The sequence below is a fragment of the Gambusia affinis genome, linkage group LG02 (assembly GCF_019740435.1).
Source record: "Gambusia affinis linkage group LG02, SWU_Gaff_1.0, whole genome shotgun sequence".
NCBI lineage: Eukaryota > Metazoa > Chordata > Actinopteri > Cyprinodontiformes > Poeciliidae > Gambusia > Gambusia affinis.
Window position 1 is genome coordinate 22,300,552 of NC_057869.1, and position 19,000 is coordinate 22,319,551.

General features: G+C 36.8%; 3 protein-coding genes across 5 annotated transcripts; 1 reads left to right on the forward strand and 2 right to left on the reverse strand.

Annotated features, from left to right (window-relative positions):
- Positions 1–597: 597 nt before the first annotated feature.
- stk16 (serine/threonine kinase 16) lies at positions 598–6,778 on the reverse strand. Of its 2 annotated transcripts, none has more exons than XM_044106615.1 (8): positions 6,694–6,778; positions 5,613–5,739; positions 5,165–5,384; positions 4,947–5,080; positions 4,093–4,180; positions 3,344–3,472; positions 3,074–3,195; positions 598–2,689 (listed from the first exon to the last, which is right to left on the reverse strand). In XM_044106615.1, the coding sequence occupies exons 2-8, from the start codon at positions 5,696–5,698 to the stop codon at positions 2,551–2,553; spliced, it is 918 nt and encodes a 305-aa protein (XP_043962550.1). In that variant the 5' UTR covers positions 5,699–5,739; positions 6,694–6,778; the 3' UTR covers positions 598–2,550. The 2 variants fall into 2 exon arrangements, with proteins under 2 accessions (XP_043962550.1, XP_043962558.1); XM_044106623.1 differs by having other exon boundaries at positions 6,671–6,748.
- Positions 6,779–6,786: 8 nt separating this feature from the next.
- Positions 6,787–10,098, forward strand: LOC122825310 (PEST proteolytic signal-containing nuclear protein-like). 2 transcript variants are annotated; one of them, XM_044106649.1, is made up of 5 exons: positions 6,787–6,896; positions 8,105–8,331; positions 8,616–8,684; positions 8,769–8,824; positions 9,070–10,098. In XM_044106649.1, the coding sequence occupies exons 1-5, from the start codon at positions 6,848–6,850 to the stop codon at positions 9,179–9,181; spliced, it is 513 nt and encodes a 170-aa protein (XP_043962584.1). In that variant the 5' UTR covers positions 6,787–6,847; the 3' UTR covers positions 9,182–10,098. The 2 variants fall into 2 exon arrangements, with proteins under 2 accessions (XP_043962584.1, XP_043962573.1); XM_044106638.1 differs by having other exon boundaries at positions 6,798–6,896; positions 8,102–8,331.
- A 106-nt stretch (positions 10,099–10,204) lies between these two features.
- LOC122825300 (interleukin-18 receptor accessory protein-like) lies at positions 10,205–17,382 on the reverse strand. Its single transcript, XM_044106600.1, has 12 exons — positions 17,247–17,382; positions 16,953–17,115; positions 16,604–16,754; positions 16,279–16,444; positions 13,576–13,647; positions 13,283–13,412; positions 13,057–13,205; positions 12,198–12,335; positions 11,874–11,975; positions 11,692–11,799; positions 11,487–11,602; positions 10,205–10,750 (listed from the first exon to the last, which is right to left on the reverse strand). The coding sequence occupies exons 1-12, from the start codon at positions 17,332–17,334 to the stop codon at positions 10,517–10,519; spliced, it is 1,617 nt and encodes a 538-aa protein (XP_043962535.1). The 5' UTR covers positions 17,335–17,382; the 3' UTR covers positions 10,205–10,516.
- Between the last annotated feature and the right edge of the window lie 1,618 nt (positions 17,383–19,000).

Genomic DNA, 19,000 nt, shown 5'->3' on the forward strand with positions numbered 1-19,000 from the left:
AGCTATCTTTGCATAAAGCAACAGATTTTAGTGCATTTGTGTAACTAGAGCCCACTTTGTTTTTCTTCTACTTTACACATTTGACATTTCAGGAGCGATCAACTTAAACGACACAGGAGTGTTCAACAAGATCGACATAGCGATGCAGCTCATCTCATCTATGCATATCATTTCATTCATTTCTATTCAAATAGCCGAAATGTATATTTTCTGCATGAAGTTCTCTGCATGTTCAGGTTTTCTATGAGGCCTCGAGCATATTTTTACACCCATTAATCAAGATTCATTTTTTACTAAATCTGACTGCAGCTTCTATTCTAACTACACCAACGATTGCTTAAATATTTGATTTAAGTCTACAATTCAGTTTCAAGACTTGTTTTACCATTTAGTTTTCAGCTAAAACATTAAAACAAGTGAGACAGAAGCCTTCGTGCTGTTATGGTGTGACATTCTGCTTGCCAACCTTGGTTCCTGGCATTCCTCGTCTCACCTTTACACGCAGTATTTTACCGCAACACCACTTCTCGACAGCAGGGGTCTCTATTGGCTTGTGTTTATTAAAGTATAAGCAGAGGAAGGAGCGCTTAGAATAGAGCAAATTACAGGAAGTAGTTTTATTTCATAATTATTAAAAAGTATACAGAATATAGAATGCTACATTTTTAACATTTATACACTCATTACAGTGCGGAAAATATGAGATGATTTAATTTCCGGTAATGATAAATAACCTTTAATAACGACTGACTCACATCGTTGCACTGTCTTACCAGCAGCATTAAAGTAGGATTTAGTTTGCAAGAACACAAAAGACTTTACAGTCATTGCTTCAAACCAACCGTTGCATCAAAAGAAAATGTTTTTACACCAAAGAGTCAAATAAGCTCCAACTGTACAAGTCCAATAACAAAGCCAATCTGACTCTTCATGGTCAAAATATTACTGTGTTACAGTCACAAAAGCAATAAATTAATCATGAATGCCAAAAACATTTGTTTTTCCAGGTACCTTGGTAATCCTCTAGTGTGGATCTTCTGTTATGTAAGCATACCCTGAGAAAACTAAAGTGTGAAACACACACACACCCACCCACACGTGTCAGGAAATCAAAACTAAACACAAGTAATTGTGGAATGCCAAGTACTAATTAGATTAAAACACCATTATAAACATAAAAATGATAGGAAAAGAAAAATGTTATCCTGCAGTAGCATAATCCTTAACATGCTGTCAATAGATGTTTTTCTATGGGATTACTGAATCTAAAAGCCGTTTTCTTGATCACATATCCTTTGTCTAATCATCAGATTTTTTATTTTATTTTTTACCTACTTGTGATGTAAGACACTGAATCTGGAATTGTAAATAAAGTGTCAGTACACACAGATGAATAATCACAGCACCATGTAGACACATACTGCACTGGTGACTCCGGTTGGAGCTAAAAGATTGTGATTATAAACAGAGAAAACGTGAAGGTGTTGTCTAAAAATAACAGCTGACATTTTAAAAGCAGATGTTGGACCGAAACCGAGGAATAATAAATAAACATTAGTCCTTTTTCTGGGAGAATGTAACTCAACATGCTAAATTCAAGCAACATTCATTCACTGGAAAGTTTCAATTGCATTCATGTTTGACAAATAATGACAATATTCATAAAAACTATAACTATGTCCAACAAGAAAAGAACGCTTGCTTCATTTTTTCCCCCCCCGTTAACAGACATAAAATCATTTTCTTTGTTAAAATACATATTTCAAGCAAAATATTAGGCATTCAAACTTCACAAAGTTGGGTCTCTACAACAACCGTGTGTTATGTGTGTCAAAGGAAACAAATTTAGGCCGTCTATTAGTGCAATCAGCTGGCAGCTGATTTCAGCTTCATTGGAATGGCGATGCAGTCACTGATTTACTGTGCCCAAATGTTACAATATATTTCTTACTGAAGCAGGTTAGGAAGCTGCAGGAACTAAATATACACCACTGGCTATTTGTCCCAGATTAGCTTTGGAAAAAGGAGGACAGATTTGCACCCTTTAAGGTGTAACTAACTAAATCCACAAGCCATTAACTGAAAATGTACCTTTTTACATAATGTATGTTTTGTAATTTTATTCAAAACAAATAAAGCCAACAAGATATAAAATGATGAACGATTTTGTCTGCTTTCTGGCAAACCCAGCTAGCACCTCTCCCTTTTTCCCTGATCTATTCAAGAACTAAAATAAAATGCAGATCATTTAAAGAAAAACATGAATTATTCATCCCCTTTAACAACTATTAAGATATAAATAAAGTGAAATTATCCTAATACCAACAACATGGTAATGCATTGCACTTCAGAGTGTGAAACAATTTAAGGCATTTATTTAATTTTGCTTTAGAAGGATTAAGCAATTAATTAAATAGCAACCATCCCAATTAAAAAAAAAAACAGAAACATTTTACACTTTAAAAGAACAAATAAAAGGTGAGATTTCAACCTGGAACTAAGCAAAGGTACACTCATGTGGTGAAGTGTCCATGGCGCAGCATGAAGGAATCAAACCATGTTGGTCTGAGTGTTTGGGCTGCGGCTCTGCAGGTCCTGTACCTGATCGAGGACCCAGCCGATGCCAGGTCGCTCCTGGGGATTCGAAACCATAATGGAGCTCAGCAGCATCTGGAGACCATTGGAGTAACTGACTCAAAAACAGACAGACAAAAGATTAGCACAGTTTAATTCACATCCAGAGATGCAAATGTTGAGCTAATAGTTTAGATCTGAATCACAAACAACAAGAATATGATTTGTTGTCATTTTGCTGAAAGAAGTCTTCATAAGCAACAAGACAAGCTACATTTACAAAAGTAATGCTCTAATTTGATTTAAAAAAAAATAAATAAAATAAAAAAATAAGCAAGATGGTACATTTTAAGTTTTAACTTTGTTATGGAGCAAAGTACAAGACAGAAGTAGTGAATAAAAAATGCAAGAAGTGTAAATAAATCTTGGTTAACAACTGCTACAAAACTTAAACATTTATGGTAAGTGCTCATCGTGTTGTTGCAGTTTGAATACTGACCTACAAGTTGAAGGGATGGTCACTGGATTCTGGACAGCCAGAGCAACACTATCCCCCTTCTGAAAGATCAGATCATAAGGGCCCTCCAGCATCATCATGCAGTACAGCACGCAGCCCAGCGACTGGAGGTTCATGAAAACACACACAGAAGAAGATGTTATTAGCTGAACTAAAAATGTTCACATTTATTTCAAGCGTCAGAAGGATACGGAGGCCAACACAGAAAATAAACTAGACAATTTGCTCAAAACAGGAGGGAAGATGTCTTACCCAGATATCAGTACGCTCATCTATAATGCAGTGACTTTCTACGTTAAAGAGCTCAGGAGCTCTGTAGGAAATGGTACATCTTTGGGCCGCCCAGTCCTGTATAGTCATGGCTTCTCTGGATCCTCTGACCTATTTAAAAAAATAAAAAATAGACCATTTAGTATTATAGTCCCGACAGGGTGAGAAAAGCCTAAAAGTAAATCTAGTAAACTTCAACATTCACAGCACAAACGGAAATAAAATACAATCTTTGACACCATTTCTGAACATCCAAGTTATGAATTTAAAGAGAAATGCTTTTTTCTGTCATTCATTACAAAAAAAAAAAGATTCTGAATTAACAGCTTAAAACAGTGCTGTTGATTTGAAAACAAAATACATTACAATGGCTGGCCTGAGAAAAACTACCAGAAAGACAGAAGATGTGAGGATGAGAATCTCATCTTATGAAGAGTTATAACAGCCTCAACAATGCTACGGTGCCACCTAGTGGTGAAAAAAACAGAACCATTTATTGAAAAAGAAAACCTGTTGATAAGTATTCAATATTATTTAAGAATCGATTATTTGCAGAGTTTCTGGCTACTGTATTCTGTGTTTTAACACTTCTGTCTAAGTGACAATATGTGTCGCACTCTGCTGATCACATCAAATTAATTTTGCAATTTTATAGGTGGCTATCACCATGTGAATATATTTACAATTAATAAGTAAAGATTTTCCAGCTCTCTACAGATGTCCACTCTTACCTCAATTCTTGCCCGGTTCATTGAGCCCAGATCCATTAGAACTGGCCTGTCTTCCTCATCCAAGAGGACATTTGTGGGTTTCAGATCCCTGTCACATTAAATAAAATGACATAAACGGAGGACAATAATAACCAGAAGGCTTTCTATACACAAGTCAGTCACAAAATTATAAACACTGAAAGCTAAATTCTGTAGGAATGACAAACTTAGAATGTTTTGGAAAAAAAACAAAAAATACAAAAAAATAAACCCAAACCAGAACATCAGCAGACCTGCTAATTTAAATGTTTTCACAAAGCAGTTTTGCCAGATATTCATACACATCACACTTATCACACTATGTTTTCAATAATCAAAAGCCTTAATCACTCCTCTCGTGCTTTTCTGTGATGGACGAGCAGATTGGGCAGAGATGAATATACTAACTAATCTTATTAATCTGTTCATGAGCATAAGTATCAACTTCGGTAGTTATGATATCAGGCAGGCTGCGTGTTAACATATAAGATATGATTATCTGTTCCACCAGATCGGTCAGATAAATGTAGATGCTCTTCACTGTGCAAACATCGCCCCTCCATAATGTCCATCTTTAATGAGTATTTCCAGTGTTTCTGTTGATGGTTATTTCTTTCTTGGACCAAATAAACAAATATTTACTTAAAACAATTGCTAAAACCATTGCATCTAAAATACATGTGAAACTAATCTGTATTTTTTTATAGAAACCTCTGTGATCATATCTTTCACATTGACCCACTTGCACTTTGTATTTTGGCACATGGATGCATACAAACTTCACATAAAGTACAACAAATGCAATTTGCTCATCTCTGAAAGTTGGGCGACATTACCTGTGGGCATAGCCTTTGTCGTGAATAGTCTTCAAACCAGAGCAGATTCCGCGGAAGATTTTCAAAATCTGGTTTTCAGGCAGTGAGCTCCCTTTGTCTCTTAGCTTCTCTAAGACAGACCACAGGGTTCCTTTCTGCTCACAAATACACAAACACATCACAACAAGATCACATTCTGACAAGTTTCCTTCGTTGTCCAAATAACAGCATCAGCTTACTCTAACGTAAGGCAGAAGTAGCCAGGCTTCTGTCTTGCCTCCGCTGTCAGAGAAGGCATATGCAACCAGGCTCAAGATGTTGGGATGATTAAACATCTGATGCATTTCCACCTCCGTCTGAGCCTCCTGGCGAGCCTGGCGATCATGACATAAGATCCTCTTCAGAGCGTAGAACTGTCCGTCCTTTGCCCCCTCAACCAGATCAACATAGCTGAACCCACTGAATTGACGGAGAGAAAGCAGGTTAGAAGAAGAGTGACATTAAAAAGGGGGTAATGTGAATCCTAAATGTTAGTTTGTATTTAAAAAAAAAAAAAAACTTAATTAGGGCTGCAGTGTAAAACACAGAGATTATATTTTGCATGATTTACAGCAAGATCCATTGCAATAACAATAAAGTTGCACAGCAACTGACATGAAACCTTACAACACAATCAAGTCAACTCACCCCTCATCCAATTTCTGGACAAAGTAGTACTTTTTGTTATCAATGGTGATGGAGCCACGGGAGCATATACACAGGGCCTGTCCCATGCCGACTGGTACATTGTTTAGCTAAAAACTTTAAAAAGAACCTAAAAGAAACAATAAAGAAATTAGAAAAACATGCATGAACACAGAGGGCAACTGTTTCTAACCTCTATGTAGGCCTCCCATCCAAAATGCTTCACCAGTACTAATTGAGTTGCAAGTCTTGGTCTATTAACTGCTGTGAACTTTGAAATACAATTTGTTTTCTTGATCACTGTCAAGAGTGAAATTAATTAGTATTGACATGTGACATGTAGGCAATCCGTCGTCTAAACCCGCTTATCCTTGCAGGGTCACTGGGGTTTGGTGCACATCTCCAAAGGTCATTGGTCAGAGGCAAGGCCTTCTCTTATACTAATGTGTGAGTGTACTTTTTTTAAACCAAGCAACTTTGGTTACTCTGCCGTCAACTCAGCCATCACTTGGCTCTTGAATTCTTATACTGAATTCTTTCTCATAGGGTGGAACAGTCTGACAGTGAGAACTGATTCTGTTATCCAATTAAGTTTCTCCATAATATAAGTCTTTAATAGCCTGTCTAAACTAGCGTACCTATGGTTATGCTAGTTGAAGGGTAATTAATTACTAAATACATTAATTCCGAATACTTAAAATTGTTTTATGTTCTATTCAAACCCAGGAATATAGGAATGCCTTCATCATCAAAGAAACCTTTTCGATTCGAGGTAACGTTTCAAAGCTCAAGAAACTAAGTTGTAAAACATTTCAACCCCTGAGTGGATTTTAAAAAAATACCAGCGAAAAAGAAATTATGAGACATTATTTGGTAATAATCTGAATTAATATGTAGGATATTAGTCGCATGCTACCTTAAGATAGCAGTGCCACAGAAAACGAAGGTTAGCTAACACAACCCACTGACAATATTTTCAATCAATTTGGAATACCGTTACCGTCTTAATTTCTTTTATATGTATTATTTAAACTGTTCTCCTGACAAAATGTTTTTCTTACCTTGGTAACTGACTATTTCTTACCTGCTTCTCTCTTTCCCTTACAAGTTAGCTTCCTATCATTTTTTGTGATTTTCCCCTTCTGCTGCTTCTTCTTCGTCTCTAGTTTACGAACATTGTGAAGTCCATAAATCAAACAGCGCCAAATAAAGACTAGTGGCAGATCCCAGAAAACGATATGATGGCGGATAACAGGCCTAACAGGAAAAATAGCTCCGACGACGGAGGTGATACTTGTGCTGTTTTGATGTTTAAAATCTAGTTAAAACTGTTAAATAGTGCATTGATGTGCTACCCATTTGCTTAAAAGAAGCTCGTCCTACAAATAGACGTTTTGTGAACTTCAACGCGAGTACTACATGTTAGCTTTAGCTGGCTACTGCTAGGATCATTAACGCTGGATTGAGGCTACAAATAATGTTACTTAAAGTGTGTTAATGAGAGTGCAAACCATGAGCGAAGAGAATTACTGATCATTTACATGAGTTTGGGTAACACTAGTATTTTGTTATTTGCTAAGTTAAGCTAAGAATTTGCTAAGCTAAATTACCACAAATAAACGTCTTGATGCAAAAGGAATAGGAGACAGTATTAAATTACTTTTTGATTAACTGATGGCTAAACTCGCAGATAAAAGAAACAACTGCATTCAGCTATGAATGCTGTTGGCTTTATTTTGTCATTTTTATTTGGCTCGTGTTAAATGCCAGATCAAATGTGTCTAATTAAAATCACACAATCAGTTATCTATATGGTTTGTATTTTTGTTTTAAGGTAACCAGGCATTGGTAGTAATATTAGTATATTAAATATACTATATATTATATACTATATTGAAATAATAATTAGCATGTTTTTTAAGAATATGCTCTGTTTATGCTGCATTATAGTAGTGATATTCATGTGCATTCATTTTCACAAATCTTGAATAGACATTTTAATATAATTTTTCATATCTGATCATTGTTTTGTTTTTTTCTCCCCCAACACATCAAAAACCATTTACGGAGTTAGGGAAAAGGGATTAAAATAATCTACCTACACTACCTAATATGTAGTGTAGGTAGTCACTACATTGTGACTACCTTGATATAAAGTATAAATCCTGTATGATCAGGTTTAAAGGTATTTGAAAATGTTTTTAAGAAACTAACCTTTTATTCTAGAATAATTTGACTAGCACTGCCACTGTTAAAATGGCAGCTGCAGTGACTTCAGTGTATCGATTCATGTTTTCTTCTAGTTTGTTCTGCAGTGTCATCTTCGGCTTAATGTGTGGTGTAAACTCTATCAGCTACTGCCATTAACTGTGACGTTCATAAATAAGACTTGTAATCTGAATTCTAAGCAAATCAGAACTTAAATTGTAGCTTTGAACACTCCCAGATCCCACAAAGCAGTTGTTCACCTTGGTGAGTTGTCTTGCCTCAAGCAGGGCCACAGGAGGAGGAGGACAGAGTGAAAACTAAGCCTGTCTCTTGTAGCACTGGGGGAGGAGATGGGACTGCTGTCAAACGCACATCTCAGCATCTTACCCCTGAAGACGAGGACGAGTCCTCAGCAGACCAACCAGCACCATGCAAAACCTCCAAAATTGGCTTCAGCATGGGCAGTAAGATGGCGAAGAAATCAAACCCTATTTCTATCAAACTAGGAGCAACGGTAAGTGTTAAGCGGTGTATTTTACAGAACACGATTTGTGCAGATAGTATTGCGAAAGTAGTTGCAGAACAGCCTGAAAATGAACACACTAAGGTCTGAGCCATGGAAATTTTGAGGCAGATTCTATTCCTATGTGTTTAGGTTTTGAAACAACTTAAAGTTGGTTAATTATTACATATGTTTTCACATGACTCTTACTAAATATGAGGTTGTCTTTTGGTCATGTCACAAAAGAAGAAAGTGTGATGCTGTTTTACTTTATTTTTGTCCCTGACGTGTTCTAGAAACCCAAGGAGACAGTGCCATCACTTCCTCCAAAAAAGCTGGTGTCAGTTTTTAACGAAGATGATGATGTAAGTACCCGCTCATAAAAAAGAAACGTCACATGGATTGGAATTGGTGAAAAGTAGCTGATGTTAGTTTTCTCCCTTGTATAGAGCGAACCAGAAGAAATGCCTCCAGAAGCGAAGATGAGGATGAAGAACATTGGGAGGTACAAAAGCTGTGACAGTTTTGCCCGTTTTTGTTTTAGTAAATCAATTGTTTTTTTTTTTTGTTGTTTTTTTTTTTTTTTTTTTTTTCAAAAAAAGAAAGGAAAATCAAATTTTTGTAAAAAACCCCCCCAAAAAACCAAAAAACCAAACTTTTTATGCAGTGTATGTAAACATACGCTTTCAAATGTGTGTTAAGGTTTTTTTTTTTGTAACTTGACGTAAGATGATAAACTTATCTTTTCAGGGAGACCCCAACATCTGCAGGCCCCAACTCCTTCAACAAGGGCAAGCAGGGCTTCTCTGATAATCAGAAACTCTGGGAGAGGAAGCTGAAGACCCAATCTGACAAGTTGTAAATCACTGCCACAAACTTCTGTCACTAAATGACATTTTTATACTTGTTAACGTTATGAGATCTCTACGAAGGCTCTCATTTTTGTCGCTGCAGCTTTGGTTTGTACAACTCGCCGCACAGCAGTGGAGGCTACTTTCAGTCTTCCACCTTTGTGTTTAGGCTTCTAACCGCGGCTGGTTGATCTTAACTCAAGAGGAGAAATTGCCAGGTGCCTCTGTCTCCACAGATGTGCAGTGGTAATGACAAAGGGAGGAGTTGGCCAGAAAATAGTTTTACTTTTTTTTTTTTTTTTTGCTACGTCTTGCTTTTGTTTTGTTGGCTAATTGGATGATTGGGATAGTTCCTGCTCTCATGATGTCACCGTTCTTGTTCCCTCCATGCGCTGGTTTGGTTTAATCCCAACAAGCACGTTGCTTGTCTGACGTTGGTGTAAAAATGTACATAGTGACAATGTTTTATTTCTTAATCCACAAACTAGACGGTGGGTTAAAGTATTAAGTGTAGATTTTTTTTTTTGTTTGTTTTCAGATTAAATTCTTTTTTTGAATTTAGATCCTCACTTTTCCTTTGCTTTCACCAGCTCCCTCTTCTATGAGAACACTTTTTTTTTTTTTTTTTCATTTCTGCCTCATTCAGACATGCAGCCGAAATCCAGTTCGTCACACTTACAGTAAATGTTCTCTGTCGTCATATATTTAAACATTGAATCGTTACCATATACACTTTCTTGGTTGCACTTTAGTTAAAATTAAGTGCTTTCCCAAACTCCTTTCCTTTTGAATTTAATATTATAACTCACCAATATGTTTTGTGTCTTAAACTCTTTTCCCACTATCCAAAATGTATAGTTTAGATTTTTTTCTGTGGATTACGCAGCCATTCGTTCTGACATCTCCGAATAAAATATATCAACACCTATTGCCATAGTCTTTGTTTCAATCATGTCTACTGAATATGAATAAAAAAAATGGTTTTCATTTATTTATTTATTGCAGCAGTAGGAGAAATCATGATAAATTCCATATTTATTTATATTTAATAGTTCAGTTTTTATTTCATTTCATAGTTTTAAACTGAAGTGTTGATGGAAATTTGATGAGACGGACAAACTCCTGCCGGTGGAAAATGACTTTCCCCCCCGCGAGCAGTTTAAATTGACACTTTTAACATTTGGTACGCCTGCGTGTGCGTCACCATGGAACCGCTCTTCACACATTTCTTTGTTCAGACTCAGCTTTAGCTTTTTGATATGGTCTCTTGGTGATGCACATTTTTGAAAACTAACGCATAATGAGTAGAGTGCCAGCGGGGAAACATGTTTTCCCACATCTGAGGCTTATTGCAAATGTGAAGCCAGCCTCGCTCTGTCAGCTGGCATGGCTTTCTGCAAAGAGACCCAGAAGCTCCTGGTGGCCGTGGAAGGTGTGTCTGTGCTCCACTGCAGACTGGGAAGCACCTTCAAGGCTCTGTGCACCAGTTTGGGCAGTGGAGGTTCTGGCTGGATGAAGGATGCCGAAGTTCCTCTGGTCCAAATCAACAGCATCTTGAGGGCAGAGTTTTGCAGTAAGGCCTAAAGGTGTGGAAGAAGATGTGAGTCACTGGGGTTAAAATGACTTGACAGTGAATGAGGATGATGAACTGAACCATTCAGAAACTACAGAGGATTCTTTGTGTTTTGTTGTGGATTGAGCTTCTTTATTCCTTGCACCGGTACCAGTTTCAGTTTATGTCAAAACAGCCACAAAATGAAACCAAGCGGGTTTTGTATTACTCTCAGGATGAGTATAAACTGGATTTGTAACAGTTATGCTGTTTTCTTTTTTTCCATTAAAAAATTATGTAGAAAATATTGAAGAACTAGAGATTCTTGTGAATGAAAAGCAGTGGGAAAGGTACTGACTTGTGTTTCCTCATATATATATATATATATATATATATATATATATATATATATATATATATATATATATATGTGTGTATATGTGAGCTGTAATCAAAAAAAAATTTCATGTTTATTTTAGGCCTATCCACACTAAGCTGCATTCGTGCAATAAATGAAATCAAAGTATTGAAAAGGAAGTTGGTCTTAAGTTATTTTGTCCAGTTTCTAAATGATACCATTCTCATAATTGATAGCTCTCAATGAAAGTATAGAAACTATCCTTGTAAAAACAAATATTTGACTAAAATATTTAAAAAAATTAAATTGTGAGTTTTTTTTAATTGTATTTTCCAGTTTCCACTGCAGTACACGCTCAAAAAAGCAGCTATGGCGATAGAAACCACTCTGAAATATGCCGCCCTACCTTGACTCCTGACTCCAGTACAAAAACAGCGTCGCTGCTGGCCAGATATTCAGCTGACAGGACACAGATGAGCATCCGACTTCTGTTTATAGTGAGAACCACATCGTTTGTGTAAGCTGTAAAGCAGAATCAGATAATTAATTAAAACATTTGTGGAGACAGATACACACACACACACGCCCTCACACACGGCTGATGCTATTACCTCCTCCTGGAAGAATGTCCCTTTCCAGCAGACAGACGCGATGCCCCCACTGGTCCTCTAACACCCGTGGCAGCCGCATTTCTATCGGTTCCTCACGGCTCTGCATCTCTACGAAGGAGACAAAACGTTACTTATTTTGTTCTCTTTTAAATCCAAACAATGATACGCATATTCGCTCATACCTCCTGCATCACTGTAAGGCCTGGAGGAAATGGTCAAACCATTTACCGCCTCTGCTGATGGACCCGTCCACACATATGACACAAAAACATCAAATTCCTTCTCTGTAAGGTAAAAAAAAAAAAAAAAATTAAATTAAATTAAATATTAAAATAGAAATTAAAACATTTTTTTTCTCTACCATAAGCAACATTGCTGTGTATTATCAGAAAACTGCATTGATTTGCTTGATAAAATAACATGAGATTTCACAATGTCAGGTCTTAGCAATGAGATCAGCCGTAGCATGCGTGTGTGTGCGTGTGTGTGTGTGGGTGTTTTCTGACCTCCATCATCTTTTCCAAACTGGAAGCGTGATCTGAAGATGAGCTGTAATTCCACCCACTTCACATTCAATATGATTCCCAGGCAGATTACCAGCAGAAAGCAGCCAAACGGATACCCAACCAGTGACGGCCATTTTACTGGATTGGAAGCACACACACCTCTTAAAATTGGCATTGCTGTGTAGCTTAATTACTACAACACACAATCAGATAAACTAACTACAGGTATTTATTTTCTTATTGGCACCCCAACCAGGCAATGATTATTTTTTTTTGCATAATGAACAAGTATGACATATTATCGATTTTTACTAAAGCTTTTAAAATGATTAAAAAATCAACTAAGGCTGCGAAATGATTTGAACTTTGGCCTCTATGGGACTGAGTGAGAATGGGGAGAATTTTCTAAAATAATGGAAAAAATGGGTAAGTTTGGGTTCAAATTTAAGTCAAATAAAAAATTTTAACTGATTTTTTAAAATCTTGTAATCTACTATATTAGGAAACTACAACCTTGTGTCTAGACAAAAATTAACAATCATATTTTTATCTTGGTACGGCTACCTGAGTAGCATTCTTCTTTATAGGTGTTGTTTCGCTGATAAGATTATGTTATCTTCTCAATCAAAATCTGAGCCTCTGTGATTTTAAGCCTTGGGTTTTGTTTCATAGCACAGTTCACACCCACACCAGTTTGATTCAAGGAAACTATAAACGGAATAACCAAAGCACCTAGTCATACCGATGCAGCTGACTCAGTTATTGTTTTTCATATGCAGCTATTGGAGCAACGACGTAACATTTAAAAAGTCAGACCCTGAACTGAAAATGCCCAACAAATGGAGCACAGAGGAGCTACCTTGCTTCTTTCGTTTAAGTGTAATTGTGACGCTGCTGTTTCCCACAGCGTTGCTGGCAAAGCAGGTGTATGCGTGCGTCAGGTGCTGAGGCGTCACTTCCTTCATGGTGTGTGTCTGCGTAACCTTGGTCTCTGAAAACGAGACTTCGCTGGAATGTAGCAGAATGTTGACTTACTTTCTATTTCAAAGCAAAACTGTAAGTTGAAAGTGCTCTTCTTTACTCACTGATGTTGCTCCGTGTCTAACAGGGTCATGTTGTCCATATCGCCGCCATAATTCACGAACCACTCTACCTTTCGAGAAATGTTTACCTCAAAATCAAAGTCTACCTCACATGTGAGGTTGTGAGGCTGACCTGGAACAGAAAACAATTTGTTTCAGATGGACAAGTATAAAATGCTTGGTTTAACTAAGCTATTCTTAATAGACTATATCAGCTACATAAAACATCAGTGATTTAAAAAAAAAAAAATCTAGGATTTTGATATTAGTCCAGATAGCTGCATCAAAGCACTTACCAAGCTCGACCTCCTCACTCATGTTAGCAGCTGGATACTTAACCACAGGAGGAAAGTTTGCTTTCAAATATGCTGCGGTAACAAGAAATAAAGTTATATTTTCATTCTGCAAAACACGAGACTTCAAAGATGTTACACTATCCAGATACAAACTTTGCTAGAAAGTCTTGCATATAAAAATGCAAAAAGAAACAAATCAACATGTTATTTTCAGCAGTCTTTTGGACTAAAACAGATTTATTTTTATTTCACGTTCCATTCTACATGAGAAATAGGAGGCTAGCGGATAATTCGCCACAGTCAAGGTGAAGTCTAAGGTTTTATGTGAATGAGTCATGAAAAGCTTAGATCCTTAGATTCTGTCTCCAAACACTAGTTGGAGTTTGTGATGATTGTGGTACTAATGTGAGTTTTTGATCAATGTACTGATGATTATGGCTAGTGGATGCATGTTAGAGGTGAATGTTTACACAGGTTGGTGACAAGTGAATTAATAAAGTTGTCTGAACTAAACTAAATATTTTTTCTTGCTGTAGAATGATTGATTTCAAATTATTTAGACATAAACTTTTACAGATCAGTGGGCAGCAACCACTGATCTGTAAGATTATTGTGAATTTCTTCCTTAAAAGTGCTGAACTAAAGTTTTTATAATGGTGGTCACATTTACTGATTGTTCAGTTGATCTAGTGAATCTAATTGACAGCACCTGTCTTCCGCTTTTCCTCTTCAGTCATAGAAAATCTGTAAGAATGTCTGTAGTTGATAGTTATTGAAACAGTATTTTTCTTTAGGTGACTATAAATCTTATTTAAATGAATTTGGTTTAATAGGAAAAAAATGAGCCCAGTTTTTGCGTCTCGCATGTTTTCACAGCGTTTGACAAATGCTGTCAAACGTGTTGCGATAAAATGCTTCCGTGCAACCTGTTAGTTTAAGTAAATATTTTGATACACTTTGGAGTTGGAACCAATATTTTATGAGTCTGGAAATCCTCCATCAAACTGTAAGAGACGAAGCTCAGATTGCCGAGATTAACACAACAAAACTGTTTGGAGCATGGCTTCCTGCACAGCTCCAGATAACTTGTCTCAGAATAAAAACCAAATTAGATAACGCTTTGGAGTGGAGAATGTAGGAAGTGAAAATGACTGAGAAACTCAGGTGAAACAGTAAAGCACTGGTAAGCCACAGATATGGAACGATTAGATTAGTTTCATATTTCTTAAAAAAAAAAAAAAAACTGCAAAAACAGAGCTCTGGCAAACAAGTGAACCAAGAAGGATAAATAGCAGCATTCTTAACAGATAGGGCTTCGTTAATACTTTTATAAATACATTAAACTCAATAAAGTCAGTAGCTGGTTTAAGTAAAAAGCGGTTTCAAAGGCTGCTGTGGATTTCCTCATGGTAGCATCAGGTATTCACCTCTAAGTAAACATTGTACACTGCAGAAATGAAATAATTACGATTAGGAAAATCAAAGTTAACAATGCGAGGGAAAAATACTTACAATGGCAAATATGTCATTGGGACTATTGTGTGTGTCCCTATTGAGACACACACTTACTCAGTGGCTTTAAGAACTGCCTTTTTCTTAGAGCCACAAAATGTTGCTTTTGAAATATGGTCTCCAACCACCATGTTACTTAAACCCACATACTTCCCAGTTCTTATGCTGGTTGTCTCTCCACTGCATTCAGGCGTCTACATGCATTGAGTTGTCCACATGTAACGAATTAATTCTCTGCTGGAGCTAAAAAGCACTTGAATCATTGTACATTATGAAATGTCCAGTAAGTGTGTTAAATAGTATGAATTATCTCTTCATTTTTCTCTTGGTTTTATTATTAATTATTATTATTATTATTATTATTATTATGAAGTAGATCTGCTGCATCTGTACTATTAACACTTCGCTATATAAAGTTGGAAAATTAAAAGCACAAGACAAAGAAACTGGAAAATATTTAAAATTTTAAACGAACATGAACTTTACATTCAAGTATGACTGCAGGAAAGCGTTACTCGCTGTATGTATCTGTTTAGTGGGAAAAGGAAAACCACAAAGTATGAGCGCTGTCGCTCTCGCTAACAGTGGAAAAACTGAATCTTGCATTTTTGAAACTTCCTCTCTGCCTCAGACATAAAAACTGACTTTATAAACTGCAAAGGTTTGTTGAAGTTCTTGCAATCCTTTGAATATGATTCTGCACCTGCTTGCAAGTGGATGCATGCATAAAATGTAATCCTTTAAATGGAGTGAGGCTTGAAAGGCTCGGAGCAGGTGGACATATGTATGGAAGGAATATGGAAATTTATGTTTAAAACACCCAGAAAATGTTTCTGCTTGAACGCATTTGCCAGCATTTATCAATTAATTATTGAACGACATGGCAAAAAAGTAAGACTTATTCGTTTTGTCTACAGATTACACACACGCTGCATTTTGCAGAACTGTGACTTTGTGTTTTTTCAGTGCAGACTTTGTGTGTTTGTAGAACAGGTGTGAGCAGTATGTCTGGTTTGCAATAGAGAGGAGGTGCTAAGTGATAAATTCAAACTTTCAGAATTATCTTCAGACGTTTGTGTCTTTGATCTTAACATGATTGTGATTCACTGTGGCAGTTATGGTGTAGCACATGCATGAAAAGGCTTCAGATTAGGTTTTTAAATGATTACAGAAATTTTCGAAACGTCTTACGTATGACTTTAACGTGGACGGCCCTCCTGAAGATCCACGCCACTCCTTGCTCAGTTATTCGTCTGTCACAATAAAATACACCTGTGTCCTCTTTGTAGACTGTGCAGAGGTGAAGCTCCCCGTCTTTAACACAGGAGTCTCTAGCTATAGATACGGGTCTGTTTTTCTGCAAGAAGGCACACAGGAGTGAATTTCTGTTGAGATCTAGGAGCACGTTGCACTGGCGAAGTACCTCAGCTGTGAAAAACAATCAGAAATGGATTCTGCAAGGAAGTGGTTTCGGGTGTTGTGAAAAGGTGCTGCTTTGCACTTGTATGTACTTCACCTTGTACCAAACCACACCTGTGTTGTTATAACAGGCATGTCCGGGGCAGGGGATGCTTCCACCAGCGTCAACCAGCAACATCACGCTGCTCTCTTCAGGCTTAAAGCATCTCAAACTGGATTTTGCGATGACCTGCAGCGTCGAATTTGACCTGCAGCAACAGTCCAGTGGAGAGGTGGGATCAACAAGATTTCAATCAAGCCACTTTTAGTATGCAGCGTAAAACATACATATTAAAGGAGCAACAAAAAAAAAAACATGAACCCAACGTTCAAGGCACTTTAGTGAATGGAGTTAAACTCCAGCTTTCAGTTAAAATAAATGTTTTTACAATGACCACATTAGTTACCCTGTGAAGCTTCTGTTTGCTCCAGCAACTTTAGCCACAAACTCTTCCCCGCATGTTTTGCCTTCACCAGCTTCGGCTCTCTTCACATTGGACTTCTCAGATGGATCGCATGGCATCGCAAAGACTTCCCCCTCCACAGCTTTGTAGTGAAGAAACAGCTGATCTGCAGACAGGAGCTTTGCAGCTGCACCAAACTCTTTTTGTTTCTTTGTCCAAATTATTCAGTTGTTTTATAAATTCCTGCATGCTAGCTTTGAATTTTTAGGCACTTTAATGTAAAGCTGGAATGACTACCTGTCAAAATCCTCTGTTGTTTTTTCCCGCAGCATCCCTTTGTGACAGTTGGAAAGAAAAAGTAAAACAGAACGATTCCGGGTCGCATGCTCCGTCTCCACAACCACAGCCTTGTTGATTTTGTCGGTAGAAGATGTTGCAGATCTTTACATCGCACTAATTTTTTTTCTTTTTTATGACCAGCCAGAAGTGATGCTTCGGATATGTTCTTTTCTTCATTTTAAACGTTATCGACCTCTCTCTTAAGGGCTGAAACTTGTGGTATTATTTTCAAAGGACAAACTGCGCTCATAGTGGGTTGACACACTGTTTCCTGTTTGCTTGTCTTTGAACATGATTTCTATGAAATCTAACATGATGGCAACTTCCTACGTAAACATAGGAAGTAGCAACTTCCTCTTCCTATGTTTACATATAGGAAGTATATGGTGTTGAGATGTCTTTTTTTTTTGGTCTTGCAAAATTATTTGGTTGGCAATTTGGAGATAAGCATAAAAGCAAGAAAGGAAGATAGAAAACATCCAAAAAAAACAGGTCAGACAGAAATTACAAACTAGAAAGTGAATTTTATATATATATATATATATATATTCCTTTGGAATGCAGTTTTTCTCTTGCAGCAGGTGCCCTTCTTTAAACCTGTAAGTTGTGGTTAACTCTGCATGACCTATTTGAAATGACTTCTCTAAATTTGACCTGTAGCATCCCACCGTTTCTTATGGTTCTTGCTCCATGCAAACATCAGTTGATACAAATCTGCTTTTTCATTTTTGCATCCCTGCCACATTTTGCATCTCCTTACTGTGTAATTCGGAGGAGAATGTCAAGATGCAGGTATGTACCTGCATGCTGTACTCATGTCACATGAGCAGAGCACTAAAATTATGTGGAAGAGTTTGTTTCTATGGCTTAGTTACAGTCTGCTGGATTTCCATATAATGAGGGAGTTTTCTGTGCCTCCGGTGTGGATGTGCCTTTGTGTCTCCTAAAAATCATAAAACGCTTTTCCACCACAAATTAGAAAAGTCTCTTCGCTTACCATTTTAATTTTGATTTTAAGACCCACCTCTTCTTCTTAGCTTTCAATCTGGTATAAGTAGTTCATTTTACTTTTATTTTCTTTATATGTATTCTACTTTGTATTTCGTATTGTATTTTCTTGTTTCAACACTTTTCTTGAATTTTATTTCCACTCGTTTTTGTTCAGCACTTTCGTCAGTGCCTGCTGTATTCGAAGTTCTTTACAAAGAATGTTGTCTTGGCTACAAAGGTGATAACAGAAATAGGAATCAAGTTAGAAACCGCCAGAAAATCCCATATGCAATAAATTCAAAAATAAATCATCTTCATGGCTAAAATTGAAGTAGAATTACAAATAGAAAGAAAATTTAAAATCAAAATATTTTCCCTGCACTAACTTCGCATGCCCTCATGGTCTAATCTCAGATTTTTAAAATAGAGCAACATATTCTTTTGATAATGTATATATAAATTAAGTAGTGTTGTGGAACTGTATCTAACATAGCTTTGGTGACATGTTTGTGATTGTGAAGTCTAAAATCTGCCTCATGACTAACACCAATTTTCAGAGGACGGTAATTTATTTTACGCTAACTGTGAGTCACAAACAGCACTGGTCTTTGAGAATTGGATGATTTTTTTTATATTGGGACTAATTTAGATTCATGTGCACATTTTTGTGCAGAAACTTTAAACTCAGTGGAGTTGACTTATTCTATGTTCATAAAGTATTG

Bases quoted from the DNA above. Each gene is read 5' to 3' on its own strand.
- stk16 (XM_044106615.1), bottom strand. From the start codon at position 5,698: ATGGGACAGGCCCTGTGTATATGCTCCCGTGGCTCCATCACCATTGAT. The intron at 3,473-4,092 runs GTAAGAGTGGAC...TTTTTTAAATAG, and splicing joins TGAACCGGGCAAGAATTGAG to GTCAGAGGATCCAGAGAAGC. The intron at 3,196-3,343 runs GTAAGACATCTT...ATGAACCTCCAG, and splicing joins ATGAGCGTACTGATATCTGG to TCGCTGGGCTGCGTGCTGTA.
- LOC122825310 (XM_044106638.1), top strand. From the start codon at position 6,848: ATGATGGCGGATAACAGGCCTAACAGGAAAAATAGCTCCGACGACGGA. The intron at 8,332-8,615 runs GTAAGTGTTAAG...GACGTGTTCTAG, and splicing joins CTATCAAACTAGGAGCAACG to AAACCCAAGGAGACAGTGCC. The intron at 8,685-8,768 runs GTAAGTACCCGC...TCCCTTGTATAG, and splicing joins TTTTTAACGAAGATGATGAT to AGCGAACCAGAAGAAATGCC.
- LOC122825300 (XM_044106600.1), bottom strand. From the start codon at position 17,334: ATGCGACCCGGAATCGTTCTGTTTTACTTTTTCTTTCCAACTGTCACA. The intron at 13,648-16,278 runs GTAAGACGTTTC...TTGTTACCGCAG, and splicing joins CGTCCACGTTAAAGTCATAC to CATATTTGAAAGCAAACTTT. The intron at 10,751-11,486 runs GTAGGGCGGCAT...CCACACCTTTAG, and splicing joins TACTGGAGTCAGGAGTCAAG to GCCTTACTGCAAAACTCTGC.